At 38.7% G+C, this 20,180-nt stretch overlaps 1 protein-coding gene across 9 annotated transcripts in view; it reads left to right on the top strand.

Annotated features, from left to right (window-relative positions):
• The window catches only part of KCNC2 (potassium voltage-gated channel subfamily C member 2), a 106,886-nt gene extending 87,472 nt beyond the window's left edge, over positions 1-19,414 (top strand). For 2 of the 9 annotated variants that reach the window (XM_076333071.1, XM_076333060.1), the window contains exons 3-5: positions 8,903-9,833; positions 12,240-12,407; positions 16,300-17,222. In XM_076333071.1, the coding sequence (XP_076189186.1) occupies positions 8,903-9,833; positions 12,240-12,407; positions 16,300-16,436 (1,236 nt within the window). In that variant the 3' untranslated portion in view covers positions 16,437-17,222. Of the gene's footprint in view, positions 1-8,902; positions 9,834-10,159; positions 10,495-12,239; positions 12,408-16,299 lie in introns of those variants that run through there. The other 7 variants (XM_076333107.1, XM_076333087.1, XM_076333098.1 and 4 more) reach the window with 7 other exon arrangements.
• The last annotated feature ends 766 nt before the right edge of the window (positions 19,415-20,180 follow it).

The raw sequence follows: 20,180 nt of genomic DNA, 5'->3' as shown, positions 1-20,180 counted from the left end.
GAAGGAAAACTGCTTTGTAAAACTATAACAAATGGGAAAAGAATGAGCAAGCAAGAGAACATTTGTGTTCCCGCTACTACGTACAGATGGTAGCCAGTCTGAGCTGTAAATACTCCCACACTATAAATCTATGCATAACATATTACTTATAGGCCGTTCTTAAACAGTATATCAATAAAAGTGTATTGATACAGAGATTTTTTCATTCAAATATGACTGTGTGTAGAATTGTAGCAGCAGAATGTTAACTGTTAAATTGAATGCCAAATAATGTTAGCAGGAGAGAGTACAAACAAGGAAGAACTGTACTGGGGATTTGAAAAGAGTAGACTTATCTTTCACAGGATCAAAATGAAAATATTGGCAAGAAATCTACCAACTGTGGCTTGATGTTGGTTGAGAAATTAGAATGGCCAGAGTTTCCCAATTAGGATGCTAAGGTTGGGCTGTTAAATCTTTATGTAGACATTTAAAAAACTGTTTAATGCTGACATTCCACCTTATCCCCCAGAAGGAGGATGAATTATAGATTTTTAGAGACATTAAATTGGTCTTAGTGCCTGATACTTCATGTATCATGTTTTTGTTTTTCCCTTGAAGATTTATTTAAAATGCTGTGTCTGTATCCATTCCTTAATCTTTGGAGAGTGATAATGTGAGAGATTATGATTTATGAGTGATGAAGCAAACTAATAGTATATTTGCCTTGAGTTTATGTTTTAAATGCCAGTAGTTTGGTTAGTGGCTACTGATGGTATTTGGTTTCTTAGTATACCCAGATGCAATGCACTGAAAATGCTTCACACCATAAAAACATGTGACTTTTCCTTTCTTTTTGCATGAAAAGATAATTTTCCAAGGGGAGCTTATAGCTAAGGAAGAATAGCAACTTTGAGAAATAGAGTCGTAAAGATACTGATGATCTGTTTGGTGAGATATTTGGGTTTGTGTAAAATGAACGTTAATGTTTAAATTTCACCCCACAGAACATTAAACTATACAGAGAGGCAAGGTCGTCACAAGAGCTCATTCTGAAATCACATTATGATTTTATCAGTCTCCTGATAGCCAGATGAAATTAAACAGAGGGAAAAAATCTATTGTGTTAAAATCAGAAATGAGGGCAATCTGTCAAATCTAAACCCAGAGACAACTCTCTTTAAAGCTGGAAGTAGTATCTAATTCTGTGATTTCATTCCAATGTTAGTTGCTACTCATTAGAGTGAAGCATGCCATGTACTTTACAAATGCAGTTTCTTTTTCTGCTTAAGTAACATCCATAGTTGAGTCATATTTTCATTGAACACCTAAATCCCTCAAATTTATTGGAATTTCTATGGTTTTTTTGTTTTAAGACTTTGGTTTTATATGACTAAGCAGCTATAAAACTAGATTAAAAATCAGCATTGCAAGTTAGTTGTGACTGATTGGAAAGTAGTACGTGCCATTGGCTTTGCTCCCTGTTTGACTGGGTCTCACTCCTACAGAACTAGGGGGATTCCACAAAGTAACTGAGGGTTTGAATTCCTGGAAGAATAAAAAAAGGCTTGTGGAGAATAATACAAGACAAATATATGGAAGATTGACAGGAAGAAAGACTTTTCTTTCCTGAACCTTGACAGAAAAAAAGTCAACATCAGATTATAATGTTTATGATGGGAATATTTAATTCTGGTATAACCACTTATAACTGTCTTATTCTAAGAAATAGTGTTGATCAATGAATCTTAGAGTACACATGAAGAAAAATTGTGAAATACAGTTTTGTAATGAATGTATCTGACTACGTATTTGCAGTCAATGAGATTGGATGCGTTTAATGCATAGATTAGCTTACTTCTTGTGGTCAGAGGGTTAGTAGGAGGAAGAAACTGAATCAGTTATTTTTTCAACTAATTTGTATCATATTCTGAACTATGAAAAGATGAGACTTAAACTAACAGATGTGAACAGACATCACTGGAAATAATTTTTAAATCTCCAAAGTATGGAAATTTATTTTTGATTTTTCAAAATGAGTATGGTATTAAAAAAAAAAAAAATACTGTGTTCCTTTTAAGTATTTTGTTATCCAGCAGAAAAGTTACTCTGTTTTGAGCGTTCTGTTTAGCAAGAATGATCTGATGGGAAAGCAAAGAACTCATGACTGTGGAAACTCCCCCACTCTTGTTTTGATCAGGAGAAGTTAAGTCATTCAGTAAACTCTTATCTTTTGTAACGAAAGCAGGATTTTGGTTTCAATAGTGAGCAAGCCGTCAAAGCTGGTTTCTTTAAGAAATAAAACACAATCTCTTTTCTGTGACGGTCTCCCTATAGCTGTATTTTTAGTCTACTAAGTGTGGTGGGGAGGATTATTGTTTTTTTAAAATTGTTTTGAATTCCAGCAACATGCATGTATCAAGTCTCATAATGTGCCTGTGAAGATATTTATTTAAAGCAACATTGTCATTTTCTTCTTTAAAGGCAATTCTGTACCTGCATTAGAGAATATTAAATGCTGTATTTCCAAGGGCTTATTAAATATTCAGTAGTTTTCTTTTTCTGTAGTCAAGTGTGTCAAGGGCAAGCCTTCTAAGTCCTGGAATGGAACTCAAATGAACTAACTGAACCTTAAAAGCTGCTATTGAATACTCATGTTAGAAAATATACATTACACAGTGAGGGAAGTTGAAGGAGGAGGTGTTGAGATCCAACCCCAGCACAAGTTGTATCCAGGCAGGATACAGTCTCTTTCTGGGAAAATACTGAAATATTGTGAGAGATTTTATTAAAAACTTAACTATGAAACAAGAAGTAAGGGTGACTGTGACTACCAACAATTAACTATGCATTAACCTCTTCACTGACTATGACCTGTCCGTCTTGGAATACTAAATGTGTAGAAATAGCCTGTTTTAAGGGTGTGGGGTGGACAAACAAAGCATATCTTGAATACGGAGTGGTATGAGTCTGATTTTATGAATATGAATAACACACCTGAGTGTGAGGATCAATTTCTAGCTCTGTTGCTGTTTTATTCGGGCTGTGTCTAAGCTGATAAACTTTAGAATGACTGAAGTCAGGCCCTGGCTCCATCACAGGACAGCAACAAGTTGTGCAACCAGTCCCATGTCTGGGTTTGCGTTGGAAAGGAAACTTGGGCAGGTGGGTTAGATGTGAGCCACAGCATCCTCTGACCAGGTGCCTTTTCTTACTGTGAAATCCAGACATGGCCTACAAGACTGTTGTCAGGTCATTTGCAACCACAATTTTTAAAGTGACCTTAATTTCTTCAAGGCACTTCAGGAGCTATGTGCAAGGTAAAACATGTCATTGGATGCACAGAAGTTCTGATAATCCACAGGCTGCTCTATTTGCAGTCCTAGAATTGGTTGTCATTTTCGAAATTGCTTTAAACTCTGAGCAACTCAGTTCCCCATGGGACACTGAATGCAAAAGAGGAATCATAAAGTTTTCTACTTCCAACAAGTTATCTGCAGGCATGTGACACTCACTTTAGATTTACGTGCTTCATTAAAAATCAAGTTGTCGATGATTAATCCACTTAACTGTGAACATTAGTAGGACTCAGCAACAGAGCTTTTCTGGTGATCCCATCAACTAGAGAAGCTGGGAGCTGGAATCTGTACCAACATTGTCTGAAATGTGATGCTGACACACATGAACAAACTTGGGTGCACACTGCCTTCAAAATGTGAGCAGAGGGAATCAGCAGCCTACTGAGAGCTTTAACTACTTAATGAGGAACATTCTGCATGCTAGTGTATTACATACTGAACATTTTTGTAACTTTTAACTGCTCTCTTCTGGAAAAAATGGACTGAACTTTTTATTAATTCAATTTGTATTAATTTCAATTTTGCAAAAGGATGGTTTGGTGGCCCAGGAGTGTCTGTACAACCATTCTCTCACTTAGAAAAGTGTTGTCCCTCAGGGGAAAAAAAGAAAACCTAGATGAAGAAAGATAATTTTCTCTCATCCATTGAAACAAACAAGAAACAACTATTTTTTAAAAACTTTTAAGAAATGAGAAAAGGATCCTGATTATTTGAATCTTATTTGAAAACTTTTTTTCAACTTTTTTTCCAAAGAGTTTCAAGCTGTGTGCTTGGGCCACAATCTTTGGTGTAAAAAAAGGGGTCGATGAAGCTGTTTTCCTGTATACCAAGGCTGAATTTGTCTTGCAACTAGTCAAAACCTAAGTTTTCAGAACTTCTCACAGTGAAAGGTTGCTAATGATTCAAATAAAAAATTGTCTCTTGCTGTGACCTTTCTGAAATGGCGATCAGGCTAACTCCTTTTAGATTTGTGTGCTTCATAAATAAAAAAAACACACAAAAGTTGTGTATGGTACCCCAATTATTGTGAACCTTAAGAGGACTGAGGAATAGAACTTGGTTGGTCCCATCCACCAGAGAATCTAGGAGTTTGGATCGGTACCGACTTTGTCTGAAATGTGGTGCTTGCCCTCATAAACAAAAATGGGTGTGTTTTTAGAGACTCATTACCTTCAAAATGAGAGAAGATGGAACTAGGACGAAGCAGAAGGAAAGCATAAAGTGAAGCTAGCACATGATTTCATTTCATTTCTATCATTACAACTGTTTGTGAAAAACATGCTAGAGTCTTTTCAACACATTGCCTAGTATTATGTAATATAATACTAAGGAAGTATCTTCATTAATGTAAAGTAAATCCCTAAGCATTTTTCTTTGACTGATAAAATGTTCCTTCTTGCATTGGCCATTGCATTTTCTTCTTGCATGTTCTCTGAACCTTTTGACTATTGCAATAACATTGTAGGTCTTCTTGTGTACGAGGTTTCATCGTGCTAGGTGCTGTGCAAGCTCTATCCAGAATGTCCTGATCCAAGGAGTTTACAGTTTAAAACAAAACGCAACAAGAGATAAAAGGAATGAGTGTCTTTGCTCAAAATCAGTGATGTATGTGCTATTGTGTGCATGGTGAAACGTGTACATCTCATTGTTTTACATTGCTATGAATGGAAATTGCGGGATTATCAAGAAATCTGTCACCAGATTAATAGCTTTTTCTTGCCTTTCTTTGTTCTAACCTCTGAAAGATGATTGCCTTTAGGATAAAAGAGTAGGATACTCAGCGGATTTTGGAAATGACTGAATGTCTTTTTCCTTTAGGGACAATAAAGCACTGTTGAATGTAGGTGCACAGTTAAAAATTTCGATCTGCTTTGCCAAGTGCCGAGTGCCAAGTGCACTGTGGCCTTTCACAGTGCCAATGTTGAGCAAAACAGTAATAAATAGCTTGTCAGGCAATTCTACCTGTAGTTAATCCCTTGGTATTTGGCATTTTTTTAGAAAGGATCTGGACTCTCTTTCTGAAATACAGCCCAGAAACCAGTGCTAATTATTTACATACTATTAGATTCAGTGCACTGCTGAATGCACAGTTAATCCTTATTGTATCTGAATTATTGGTAAATTTTAGTTTGGCTAGGTTGAATGTAATTTTATATTCTTTTCAGACAAAAAATGTTCACAGTTGTCTGAAATCACCAAAGTGTTGCTGTTAAAGAGGTTGCCCAATATTTTATTTATTAGAAGTTCCCACCAGATTGCAAACTACAGTGCTGACTTAGCTTCAGTGATCCTCAGCCTCCACAGATTTGTTTGCTTTTTCCCTCCTTCACTGTGCAGAAAGATGCTGGGGGATGCTCTAGGGGCCTACCAAGGGTCATTCTTACCTCACCAGTGGCTTAGAGTCTGATAAATTCTCTATCCATGTTATGGAGAGGTTTTGCAAAGATCTGCTGAGATTAATTCACTTAGGTTATATAAATCTGGTTGTATTTGCTGACTCTAGTTGTCTCACACAAGACTGAGGCTTTTTTGTGTATGTTGGTGTCAGGTGCCAGAAATAAGTGAGCTATGAATGCGCAGCAATTTTGTAGTTCTGCTGGTTTTGGCTGGGGTAGAGTTGATTTTCTTCAGAGTAGCCAGGATGGGGCTGTGTTTTGGATTTGTGCTGAAGACAGTGTTGATAATACAGGGATGTTTTAGCTATTGCTGAGCAGTGCTTACACAGGGTCAGGGTCTTTTCTGCTTCTCTCCCCACCCCACCAGTGAGCAGGCTGGGGGTGCACAAGAAGTTGGGAGGGGACACAGCCGGGACAGCTGACCCCAACTGCCCAAAGGGATATTCCATACCATGTGACGTCATGCTCAGCAATATAAAGCTGGGGGAAGAAGAAGGAAGGGGGGGACGTTCGGAGCGATGGCGTTTTGTCTTCCCAAGTAACCGTTACGTGTGATGGAGCCCTGCTTTCCTGGAGATGGCTGAACACCTGCCTGCCGATGGGAAGTAGTGCATGAATTCCTTGTTTTGCTTTGCTGGCATGTGCGGCTTTTGCTTTACCTGTTAAACTGTCTGTATCTGAATCCACGAGTTTTCTCACTCTTACCCTTCCGATCCTCTCCCCCATCCCACCGGGGGGGTGTGAGCGAGTGGCTGTGTGGTGCACAGTTGCTGGCTGGGTTTAAACCACGACAAGAGTTAAGGCAAAGGCAGAAAAGCCTGTTCGGTAAAAGTCAGCCAGACAGTGTAAGATTATTTGCTTAACTCGTGACTAGAAGTTCAGACTGGATGATAAGTGTTCAGTTCAGTCCCTGAGTCAGTCCTTTCTGAAAGATAACAGATTTAGAGCATTTGTAATTGAGGGGCTTGGTGTAATAACTTTGTTTCATTTATTGAGGAAAGGAAGCCATAAACAAGCTGTAAATCTCTGATATAGGTAGATATATGGTGGTTTTTGATAGGTAGATAGATAGATCTTGTGAGTCTGAATATAATAAGTTTGCCAGGCCTGCATTGCAAATTTAAACTTGTTTCTCAGAATAAAAGCAATTCTCTCTACCGGTTGTAAAGACAACATTTTGTTGTCTAACTAATGATGTTCTGTGTTAGAAAAATGCAACCATTCAGTATTGTGCCAGCCCAAATGAACTCCTGTGGCACACAATACTAAATCTGAGTGCTAATACTAAATTCGGTGATTGATACCTGAAGTACACAAAAATCAGTTTTGCCGCAATGTTGCAGCCTGGATTAAAGTGACATAACAGAGGCGTTCTTGCTTATGGCTGCTGTTCTGTCTCCCTTGTAACTAGATTTTTTCAATGAGATTCAAGATTTTGGTGTGGTAACATAGCAGCATCCTGCTGCCACATTTTCTCTTGCCTGTACCACTGGAACCCGGACTGTAAGCTGCTGTTTCCAGTAGGGTGGTAGTAGAGAATATCATATTTTTTCTACTTGCTGGGCTTCTTTAAGGTACTCAGTTTCAGGTTAGGAATTAACGGATTAAAAGAGTGATACCCTGAGTGATTTGTAAGTAGTATTAAGGGAAACATAAAATACATTAAGTTTATTTACTAAAATCAATAATATTAAAAAGGTTGAAGAGCCTGCCTCAAGCTTTGAGATCCCTATCATATGTTTTTGTTTTACTAGCAAGTAACAGTTTGAAATTATAAAAATCCAAAGCCAAAAGAGTTAGTAATTTGCTGCCATTTTGAAAGAAATGTGTTTCTTTCTTGATATTACACAATGGTAAAATTTCAAGCTACTAGATATGTGAGGAAGCACATAGGCACTAGATATTTTCAAAAACCTGTTTAGGCATCTTTTGTCTCTTTGGACCCTAACACCTTTGAAAATCTTCAAGTCTTCAGAGAGATTTTTCCAGGATAACACTGGCTATAAATTGTCTATTAAGCTGAAAATCCAGAATAACAAACACATTGATAACATGTTATAAATCCTGGCTCTGGGAGGGATTTAAACAGATAATCTCTTCGTGTACCTAACCATTGATGTTGGAGTGCTAACATGGTGGTAATGTATTGTCACTTAAAAGAAGTTAACCATTGTAGCAAAAGAACAACTGCCCTCAAAACACCTTTTCATTTGGTGCATCTTACTGGGTGTAAGAAGGTTTATCTCTCCCTCCAGCTGTTTGGCTCAGTGTTAATTTTTATGAGATCCTGTCCTGGACGTTCTCTTTTCTTCAATGCTTGACTGTGATGACTGAGTTGAAGATCAGGCAGTAAATGTTTTTTAAGTCCTTCATAATCCTCTGTGAGGGCTGTCTCCAGGTTATTTAACTGTATTTTATCTATTCATGTGCCTCTACTAGAACTGAATTTGTACTTCCCTATTTGTTCAGATTGTCATGGATTTGTAACTTTGATAGCAGGATTGTGGATCCTAACACACTGGCAAAGCTCTGTCACCGCAGTGAGAGAGGTTCTGCTAGGTTTACTCTTAGTCCTGCCTAAGAGATGGATGACTATGAACATAACAGGCTGTGCAACCAACTCTACCTGTAACACAGAAGGCATTTTCAGTAAACAGCCTGTGTTTATGAATCACTGAAAAACCAAAGGAAACCTGGTGTTTGGATCTGTTCCTGGGACCCTCTGAGGTGCCCTTCAGGCCAGGTGTGAATTCCTGAACCATAATCTCAAGACCTTTAGGGTCAGCCCCATTTTCCACTATGTGAGAGGTGGACAGCCTCAAATCTTGCTGTGGTTGGTGTGTATGGGGGCTGTTTGTAAGGTACCTTGACAACTGAATGGAATTCAGATGATTTAGCACACATTAAAGAATTTGTTGCCACTTTCTGAATGAGTTGCAGCCTGTCATGGTATCCATCACCAAGACTTTTCCTGCTCTTAGACTCCTGGCCTACATGAGAGAGCTGTCTGCTGCTCTCCTCTGGCTTAGATGCAAAGTTTTATGCATACGAATTTGTGAATCATTTGGGGATGAATCAATAAAAGATTTGTAATGATCACTGACATTGTTAGTATTAATGTGAAGAGCTGTGTGGTTCTGATGTCTCTTTTCCCTTTTTTTGTTTCAGTTCATTGCCTTTGCCTCTTTATTCTTCATCCTAGTTTCAATCACAACCTTTTGCCTGGAAACACATGAAGCTTTCAATACTATTATAAACAAAACTGAGCAGGTCATCAACGGGACAGAAACTGTGCTACAGTATGAAATTGAGACAGATCCTGCCCTGACGTACGTGGAAGGAGTCTGTGTGGTATGGTTTACATTTGAATTTTTAGTACGTGTTGTTTTTTCCCCCAACAAACTTGAATTCATCAAAAACCTCTTGAATATCATTGACTTTGTGGCTATCCTGCCCTTTTACCTAGAAGTGGGCCTGAGCGGGCTCTCCTCCAAAGCTGCTAAGGACGTGCTCGGTTTCCTCAGGGTGGTAAGGTTCGTGAGGATCCTGCGAATCTTCAAGCTCACCCGGCACTTTGTGGGCCTCAGGGTGCTGGGCCACACTCTGCGAGCCAGCACCAACGAATTTTTGCTGCTGATAATATTCCTGGCACTCGGTGTTTTGATATTTGCCACCATGATCTACTACGCAGAGCGGGTGGGAGCCCAGCCTAATGACCCGTCAGCGAGTGAGCACACACAGTTCAAAAATATCCCTATTGGCTTCTGGTGGGCAGTAGTCACCATGACCACCCTGGGATACGGGGATATGTATCCACGGACTTGGTCAGGCATGCTGGTGGGAGCCCTGTGCGCGCTGGCAGGGGTGCTCACCATAGCCATGCCTGTGCCCGTGATAGTCAACAATTTTGGGATGTACTACTCCCTGGCCATGGCAAAGCAGAAACTGCCGAGGAAGCGGAAGAAGCACATCCCTCCTGCTCCTCAAGCCAGCTCACCCACCTTCTGCAAGACAGACTTGAACATGGCCTGCAATAGCACACAGGGTGACATCTGCCTGGGCAAGGACAACCAGCTGATGGAACACAACAGATCATCAGGTAGGACCCCACTGGAAATGCATGTCCTCTGAAAACACTTTATAGACCAGTATGTTTGGTAGGGGTCAGAAAGCAGCCAGTCTTTCTGCCAGGAGAAGACGTAGCTCCCACCCTTCTCCCCTCCAGTGTTTGTGTGTGTCAGTCTCACAGAGGACAAAATAGGTATAGCGATGTTCCCAAACCTCTATGTAGCTGGTCTATACAGTTTTGCTTGCTCTGTTGAGAATGCTTTCCTGCTGATGATATCAACCTTTTCTTTTGCCTGTTGTTTGTTGCGTCATATGGATGTTTCTTGTTTTTCTGCATGACTGTGACTATTTGAGCAGCCACCGTGTCCCACCCTGTTGGACTCCATGGTGTTTTGCCTCAGTGTCTGTCTCTTGTGTCAGCTTTGCCTGTGCCACATCGTGGCCTGTTAAGCAAGATCCTACAAAGAAGCAGTCATTTAAAAGGAGCAGGTGCTATACATCAAAGGCCCAGCACTCAAAGGAAATAAGAAGAAATTCTCTTCCTAGCTTTCTTTCCATTTGGCATTCTGCTTCCCTGGCTAGAAAAACCTCCTTCGTCTGTGTTAGATGAGACATTGCATGATATTTACTATTAATTGAATGATAATAGCATAGCTGATGTAAAGTTTGTCAAGAAAAATGAAAGTGACAGCCCCTAGCAACATCATCGTTGTTAGTGTTGATTTTTATGGTTTATATTACCTTATTTGTTAGCATTCCTAATGATGGATAAGGAGTATTTTGTGCTAATCGCTGTGAAAATGTATACCAAATGACAGCCTCTGACCCTCCAAGCCACTGCCCCATATCCCATATCTCTTCAAATTAAAGAGTAAATTTTATCTCTCAGTATAATTAAAACAAACTTTTTAGCAGCAAGGATTTTTTTGTTTGTTTCTTGAACTTATTTATTCTTAAGCCAAGCACAATCTGATTACAAAGCTCACATACCAGTCATAAGACTCCTGTTGGAAAGCTGCTAAAGAATAATAAAAGCAAAACCACCCATGAGTGATGTCATTCAGTAATTGAAATTTATTTTTTAAAAAGAAGACTCTGGAAAATCAGTCTCTGAACAATATCTGTCTTTGGTCTCTTGCTCTGTTACTGAATAGCATTTATGTTCAAAGAAGCTCGGTTTCAGTCTCTGAGTGAGTGTTCACAAACAAAGTTAACACAGCTTTCTGAACATCCTAAATATATTTAAGAGGATGGAAACCCTTGAAAGGATTCATACTGAGGGTGGAATATAGTTAGTTTTACAGTGCTTTGACTGATACCCACTTTCAGACGACATCTTTAAAGTGTTAATGATAACAGCTTTTTCATGCCATCGGGTCCTACTAATGGTATTCCGGAATGGAGGAGGCTCAGTGTGATCAGAGCAAAGAGACACTTTTCTGTGTCTGCAGCTTTATTTACAAGGTATTATAATCCTTGACGTTGGAGAGAAAGCAGATATGCAAAAAGGAGCCATTTTAAAGTGTTAACTTTCTCTTCAGTAGTGCCACCGCTCTCGTCATGCATCGTAGCTTTATTTCTGGTAGAGAATGCTATTACAGTCACTAGGAATTCTGTGCAAAACTTCAAGGCTGAATATAGCCCTTTGCATTACTAGTTCAGAAAAACACATGCTCAGGTTTAAATGCAAATGTAAAACTGAAGTCAGTAACATGCCATTACCTGTTATGTGCTGTACCGAGCAGAGATCTTTTCTTGAAGTGTGGCCTGAATCTGAAATAGTAGATAATTTTAAAAGAGAGTCCTTTGGGAGTGCCAAATCAGGAGAGGTAAGAGTTTTGCTGTTTAACAAAATAAACTACAGAGACCAAAGACAGCATTTAATGTTGGGTACTTATGATGACAAGCAGTGCAAGTGTGATAAGTATAGAAATGAAAGCTAAGTGTGTTATTAAACAGGTTTTAGTGCCAAATGTTGAAAATTTAACCCTCCTGGGGGAGGGGTTGTCTTTAAAATACGCTAAACAACATATTCTAAGAAAAAATGACTAACATGACCTCTTGTTTAGCAAAAAGGATAGTAAATACTTGTTTGAAATATCCAGGGCTGACTGTACTCCGAAAAGTTACAGTCCATAATAGTCAACTAACTGAGCCTTGATTTGATTATTTCTTATTTCATGTTAGTTTAGTATAACTTTATATGAGATTTAAAAGAAGAACAGGAAAGTCAAAAGATCATTTGTTCTTGAATAAAAAATATACTTTTTGCCATTTTGTATGATTAATGGTGAATTGCAATCTTGTTTTCTTCTAATGATTTACGTTATAACTATTTTTCGAGTGATGGGATTATCCGGCATTCAGCATAAGCTCTTTGTGATGTCTCATTTCCTCATTCATTATTGTCTGTAAATGGGCATGGTGCTTTAACCAGTGTTATCAGGTGAAGACAGTGCAGGAAGTGAGCAGCCACTCTCACCTGGTGAAAGGCTCCCTCCCATCAGACGCTCTAGTACAAGAGACAAAAACAGAAGAGGGGGAACATGTTTCCTACTGACGACAGGTGATTACACGTGTGCTACTGATGGAGGGATCAGGAAAGGTATGGACTTCTTTCATTAGATCATAAAAGGTTACTCCACAATGTGCTTGTGAAAAGCAATCTTAGAGTAAAATGATGTGCACAATGCTCTTAGAGGAAAGACTGTACTCACAATGTATCTTTTTTCTTTATTCCTAGTCATTCTTTTCCTGCTTTCCTTTTAGAAACACTCATCTCCTTTAGTCTTCACAAAATGTGCTTGATGTTGGACCCTCATTTCACTTGTGTCTTCATTTGTCTGTTATCTTTAATGGAAAAGCTTGCAATTCAGACCTTGCTCATTCAACCACTCATCACTCAATACCATTTGTCATTCTAAAAGACAAATTAATTATTTAATAACTTTGGTCTGCACTTAATAACTTAGCAAAAATTACAGCTGAATAAATTACACTTAAAAGGTTGAAATGTCAGAAGTAAGCAATGTTCTTATTCTGAACACAACAAAGCGTATCATGTGAGATGCTATTTAGATTTCTTTCAAAGAAAAGTTTGAGTTTATAATGCCACAAAATGTTTCCTCTTTGTAATACACCACTGATGCTAAAAGGTGACTGTCTACCCCAACCAGAATTCAACTACAGTAAACAACACTTGATCTTGCAAGGTGCTATAAATGCCTTTCTAGTTATTCAGCCTCTTCAAATCTGATTACTCACTGTTCAGTAGGATTGAGTTCCCCAGGCGGAGTTTGCAAAACCTTCTGTCGTTATATGTATCACCCATGTGACTGATGGTGTGGCTACCCCATCAGGCCACAGCTGGCTGTGGCTGCAAACCTAACCTCAGGGCATAGCCCCAAAATCAGCAATGCCAGTGGTAGTCTTGCCTTTTCCTTAGATAAGAATTGCTTTGGTTTCTTGGCAAATTGTAACAGTCCAACAGGTTTCACCTTCCTGAGTGCTGATGTGCAGTCGTTCACCTCAGAGTTCATCTGCAGTAGCCATGTGGCACTGGACAAACATTTTTGGCTGAGATTTTTCTGCCCCCCCCCCTTTTTTTTTTAAAACTTGCTTTGTGTGCAGGAAACATAGCTGTCCCAGCCAGCCATAGACTCTAAAGGAATTCTCTTGGGTTATTCTGCAAATGCTCTTTTTACATTTCAAAAGCATGAACTCAGTAGGTTAAACCTGTGAAGGCAGATATGCAACCAGAGTTTGATGTGTATGGTATTTGTAAAGAGTATGATCATCTCTATGCTCCTGTGTTTTATAACGCATATATATAATGTTTAGATTAAATGGGACTTCATTGCAAACATGTTTTTGCACAGATTTAGGACGCTTTCCACTGAGCGTATATCTCGCACTGTCTTCTCAACAACTAGGGTTATTTAAAATATCTCTAGTGGTAAGAGTCCAGTCTCTGAGGAGGTCAGGAACACCTGAATAAGGAGATTGCCATGGCATCTTGCAAGATAAGGTTCTTGCATTCTTTTAGGAATGTTAGTATAAACATTTGAGTGCTGTTCACTTGGCAGTTACTGTAATTAGAACAGATCAGAAATAATATAAGAAGTTACCCATCAGCTACTAAAGACATATTCATAAAACAATAAAACGTATTTTATACTGGGACCACATGAACATTTTCATTTCAAAATCTAGATTCAAGAGAAAATTGTTACATAGTTTTTACTAGAAAAATGGGGCTTGAGTTCAGAACTGTCAGTTTCTCAATGAGAAATGTGCTCTTTGACTGGCTCTGATGATAACCTTAGTCTAGGCTGAAATGTTTTAGCCACTGGCTTTCCAGTTTATTTTATACAGAGTAGGGAATTTAGCTCATAGGCAGAAAACTGCTTCAAGTAGCATCCAAATGGTTTTGAATACTTGAATTCACACATCAAGTCTACTACTTTTTCATTTTATTTTTTCCCTTTCTTTCTTTTGGTACATCCTTCTTGTTTGGTTGGTTCCTTGGTTGGTTCTTGGTTGTGTTCAATAATCATTTATTCTGAGCTTTTTTGCATGAACACCTTATTTCCATCTCTAAGATGATACTGATTCAGAGCTGATCCAAACCCCACTAAAATACCCGATTTTGGATCATGCCTCTATCTCTAGTCATCTTGTGTATCTGGTTTTCATTTTTTAGGAGTTCCTGTTTTCTTTATCATCTTTAACATCTTCCTCTATCAGTTCTTTGCTTTCATCATTAGAAAAGTAACAGGAAGAAATACTTTCCTAGTTTCTGTGTAAAAAAGCTACCTGATTATTTTGACTTTTTTCTTGGTAAGATTTATGTTTACAGGGGAGGTTAAATATATACACTAGCATTGTGCTTCCCCTCGATTCCTCTTTCAAACATGATTCTTTCTAACCTGTGTAAATACTGATAGAAACTCAGAAACTGGAGGCTGTTTTTGAAATGTATCAGAAGTCTGTGAAGCATCACAGTCTAGCCTGCCCTTGCAATCTGGAGATAACATTGCACGATGTTTTTGCAGACATGAGGTTATACATTTGCTTTAAGTATAGTTTTACAGTATGCAATTCTCAGTAGGTAAGAAATATGTTAATTGTCTTTAGGGGAGAACCTAAGATACGATTTTTCCTGAAGATGCTAACAACCGTCTGTGAACTGCCTGTTATCTGGAGATCTGGAATTTGAGCCAGTAACTATTTCAATAAGAAAAAAAAATGTCTGGTGATGTCCCGTGTAATGTTTAGCTGTATTGTCATTGACATTTTATAGTTTCTGTGGGAAAAGTCTCAGTATTTCATTGTAAGCAATTTATACCTGAATATCTTAACCTGACAAATGCCTAGATGCATACTTGTCTTCAAGGAAATAGATAGTGCATTGAAATCAACGGGGCTTCTCATGCTTGCAGTGAAACACTTATCCATGTACTTCAGGAGTGAGGTCCTGTCCAGCTTCATCTTCGTTGTATTTCCTTGCTGATATCTCTCTCCAGACCGATGGACTGATCCTTTTCTTCATAAGTGGGCTTATTCAGGTGCTATTGAAAATACTTGAATATGACGATAGTGATGTAGTGAATAGCAATGCTTTTCCGTTGTTTTACAGCATAGACTCTACAAGGTGAAAACAATCTATATGTAGCAAAAAGTAGGTAGCTAGAGCTCACAGCGTATGTGAACAGAAACGTCTGCAAGTGCAATGTTCCCTCCAAATTGTGAAGCATTATGTGGTTGCCTCGTTTAGTGATTAATTATTTACTACTTGCTTATGTGGATTAACACCTTTTATTTAATTTGAGTCAGCTGGAGAAGGAGCACAAATGTGGTGTTTTAAATTTGCCAATCAGGAGGCATTTACAAATATGTCAAACTCTGTTATCTTATTATACTTTAATATTAGACAAAAAGTCTTAGGGTTAATATTTCTGAAGATGGAGCTTCTTTCCCATATTATCATTCAATCCTCTGCAGAAGTGATTTACACATACTGTATGCAATTTATCTGGTTTTTATTTTATTTATTTTTTAAGAAAAATCATCCTTTATTAGGAATTGGGTTTAGCAGAGATTATATAATTCTAACAGTTTTTATAGTCTGTCTTAATGGGTTTTTGATTATGCTTAGCCAGATAGCTCACCCAGTAACCCTGTTGGGATCCTTTATCTTGCACTCTGTGCAACCCTGCTGAAGCCAACAGGGTGGCATTGAGTGCAAGATGGGATGTGGAAGAGCGGGTCAGACCTCTTGTGTGATGGTCTGTTTAATTTTCTGGGAAAGAATAGCTGCATTAATTTGTAAATAATTTTACTTATTTTGGTAGTAATGTGTCTCAGCATTGAGTTCTTTTGCAGGCAGATTCCCTCTGAGTCCCAGATAGCTCCTTGGATTACATTATGTTGTATTGTTTGTCTTTGTCTATTTTTTGGCTGAATTCAACTGATGTCTGTGCATTTTCTCATACAAGGCTATGAAAAATCTCGAAGCTTAAACAACATAGCTGGCTTGACAGGCAATGCTCTGCGACTGTCTCCAGTAACATCACCCTACAGCTCACCTTGTCCTCTAAGGCGCTCTCGGTCTCCCATCCCTTCCATCTTGTAAACCAGATGGCATCAATCGGCTACATAGTATTAACTCAAATACTGTTTACCACATATTGGAAATAAATGTAGCATTAACCATAGGCTCCACAAATATGGTATAACTCCTGCATGATATAACTGTCAGTAGTAAGAAATGCCACTTGGGTAGCTGAAGATCTTTATCTTGGCTTTTAAAGATTACCTAAGGTAGCGCTTCTCCTTTTCTCTACTACATTGTCCTACTTTCCTGTGGCAATAAAAGGACAGTTAGTGGATGCCGTTGGCCAGTATATTCAATAAATAAGGATATTTTCAGGGAGATTTACTTAAAATAATGTGCTTCCAACTAATTATCAGTCACTCCATTGAACCTCCATTTGTTGTGACTCTAATCCATTCTGAAGATGTCTGGAATCGTGTCTTGGTTGCACACAATGTGACTTGGGTTTGCTCATTTGCATGGACCATCCTGTCTCCATCACCTGACAAGCAGTGTTGCTGATCGCGGAGACCGCAGGGGGCTCTGGATGTGTGTTCTCGCATTGTACCATCCTGCTGAAATGAAAACACTGATAAACTGGTCTGCATGTGGGATTGTTTTTCTTTGTTTAACCTTTTCCTTTATTTTTTAACGATCTACTTGTTTATAAATGGCTTTATTTTGTGATTAACTTACTTCGGTACTGGATTGCTGTATCAGAGTTCTGAATGTCTCCGGTTGTTTGCACACAGATAACTGCAAAGAGGTTGTCATTACTGGTTACACGCAAGCAGAAGCCAGATCTCTTTCTTAATGGCTTGGGGAAGGCACAAAACATGCAAGAAAGGTAAACGCCATCCAGACTTGCAATTTTAAGCTAGCAAGTGCTGCTTGGTACTCTAGTCATTTCTCTACTCCAGGGTTCTTCAACATGTTCAGAGGCTGAGTACCAAGTAAATTTGAGAAGATTATTGGGGGCTTTTTTGTACCACTGTAAGAGGGTAGTAGTTCTCAAGTTGGGTTTTTGACCAGCCTTATACCTCTGGCTCATGAGCTTCAAAAATTTCTTCAGTCAATGTTTTTTGAGGTGCTTTGTCCTATATGTTGTTCGTCTGTCTGTTTTGCAACCTGTCTACTGTATTCTCCATCTGTCTCCATAAAGCACAGAGATACTGTTAAAATGCCCCCCTCTTGTAAGGTTAACTAAGGACATTTTTCTCCTTTTCTCTTTTTTTCATATGGACTATACTTATGTGTATAGATACAAATATATATATTTTTGAAGTGCAAGTTAGTATCATCTAGACTAACTCATGTGAGCACTCTGAAGATTTTTCGAGTGGGATTTAATAGCGGCTTTACAGTACTGACCGGTTGCCTATTGCATCAATCTTCCTCCTAGCAACCAGCATTCATTACAGTTTTGAAACTGTGTCTCCTCTAGTGGCTTTTTCATTCAATATTAACCTCTGTTTATGCAACAGGACAAATGCAATGGCAGATTTGATGTTCTGGGCTGGTGAGGAAAAATTACCCTAAACCGTAGAGTTTTAGAACTACATGAGAAAGACCATAACAACCCAAATCTTAAGGGATCCTTGAGATTGTTGAATAATCCCTGATTGTCATGTTTTATTTTTTGTTAGGAAAAGAAATACAATTTATTGTTGACCATGTAACATGTTCTTCTGTATATAGCCTAGCCCAATAGCATGACCTGCATGTCAGAATTCTTGTACAATAATGTATTTATCAAAGTATACATTTCTGATATTTAGAGATGTACATTGATTTAGTTTTGGTAAAATATTGTCAATAGAGAGATAATTGCAAACAGCTTTTAGCAAAGGAATTAATATAATATCTGGTGCTGCTGTTATATTAACTACAGTGTTGTACAGAATTTATCATGGATTTTTGACTGCTGAAAAAGGGACAATGGAATTTAGCCATACCAAGGACTGTACTGGAAAGAGACTGCTGCTGCTGAATGGGCCCTGATAAACAACTCACGCCTTGAGGAGGTCACTGAGACTTTACATGCGAAGTAGAGCTTGTTAAAGAAGATTAGAGACTGCTCATAATTACTGCTGCCAGAGGAAGGGGTGACTAGTCACTGTTGATGAGTCAGTTGTAAATAAAACTTGTGCATGGAATATCAGTTTTTATCTATATCAAAGAAAGCTGAATTCAAGTCATCATTGCTAAAGCTCCATGCAAAGACCCACACCCCTGTATGTATTCTTCCTGGTTCCTGCAGTTGTGCTGTGGATCATACAAAGACACACACTTAATAATGGTAGTGATGTAAACTACATCTGTCTTGACTTCTGTCATAATAATGGTCTATTTTGCAAAGGTCACAAATATGAACAGAGTAGGTTTGCATAAGTCCTTGCTTTCTCGGTTTGCCATGACCTATACTTGTATGAATTCTAGTGTACATGCCAAGTCTTAAGTTTACTTTTCACTCTGATAACAGAAATGTGACTGCAGACAAACATCACCGACTCTGTTCACAGCACACAGTCTTCTTTCATTGTTACCTCAAACTATAAGTATTATGAGAAATAAAATTCTGGCAGCAAGACTATTTGTTTTTTTTTTTTTTAATTCAAAGTGTTGCAAGCCCACCATCAATAAGTATAAAAGATGTATTAAAATTATATCCTACAAATGTATATTTTACATAAAAGAGATATTCTTTGATCAGTTACTTTCTGTGATTTTTGTGGTAAATGGATCTAGTCTATTCTATTCTATGTTTATGAGGCATTGTAGTGCTACGATGTGGTAATTATGTTCTCTCCATCCTATTCAGTAGGAAATTCTCCAGAATCTGTTTTGTCACCCTGGTGTCCCGATTGTAGGGACCTGTCCCAGTTGTGAAACTCTGTATCGTGGAACTTCTGTGAACATGTCAAGGTGCATGCACAATCCTGGTGGAAACCAGTGGAAATGTAATACCTGAATTGGAGAATAAAAGGCAAAAGACCTGGGGAGGAACTTGGAACATACCTTCTGAAGTGGCTCATGCGCTTTCTTTAGCTGTATCGGTCCCCTGCCTGCCACTGGCCATCCCAATTCTTAAACCAGTTTCCTGGGGTACATGAGGAGCTAATTCAAAAACTAGCATGAGCTGGCTTCTAAAACAATTTAAAATCTTCCTTCTTGTTAATGACCCCACGCCTCGTGCAGAAGTTGTAATTGGACTAGATATTATTAGACTCAAGGCAGTTTTATTGCATCCTGATGTGAAGTCAACCTAAAAAGGAGGTGATAAATGGTTGCTTAAAAATCCTAATCTAGTACTGTATTTGGGGCAACCAGTGAAATCCCCGAATACATAAGCAGAATGTCTCAGAGGGGTGAGGGAGCTAATACAGCTGTACACATGATCTGGGAGGCTGTTACCACAGTATTTTGGAAAAGGTGCTGGAATGTAAGAAAGATTCCAGAACACAGGATCAAGAGGTGTTCAAGTTTTGCAAAATGTGTTATAGTGACATACCATGAAAGGTCAATGTGCTGAGTTTGCCCAAAGGTTAAAAGTTGTCTGTACTGTGACCTGTGAGCAGTACCCACATGAAGAAGAGGTGTAGTGGTTAGCCAGGACAAGGCTCGCAGCCAGCTCCAGACACGCAGGTCTGATATCTGCCCCCAAGCACCCAGAGAGAGTTGTCTGGCTTTCCTCAGTGCTACAACAGGGACGGTGAGGAGCCCTAGATGGGATGCAGACAAGGTGGTGCGTTGTGTTGGGCAAGACTGTAGAAAACAGACGGC

The sequence above is a fragment of the Aptenodytes patagonicus genome, chromosome 1 (assembly GCF_965638725.1).
Source record: "Aptenodytes patagonicus chromosome 1, bAptPat1.pri.cur, whole genome shotgun sequence".
Classification (NCBI taxonomy): Eukaryota; Metazoa; Chordata; class Aves; order Sphenisciformes; family Spheniscidae; genus Aptenodytes; species Aptenodytes patagonicus.
The sequence above is the reverse complement of the archived record's forward strand: the minus strand, read 5'-3'. Positions and strand labels throughout refer to the sequence as shown.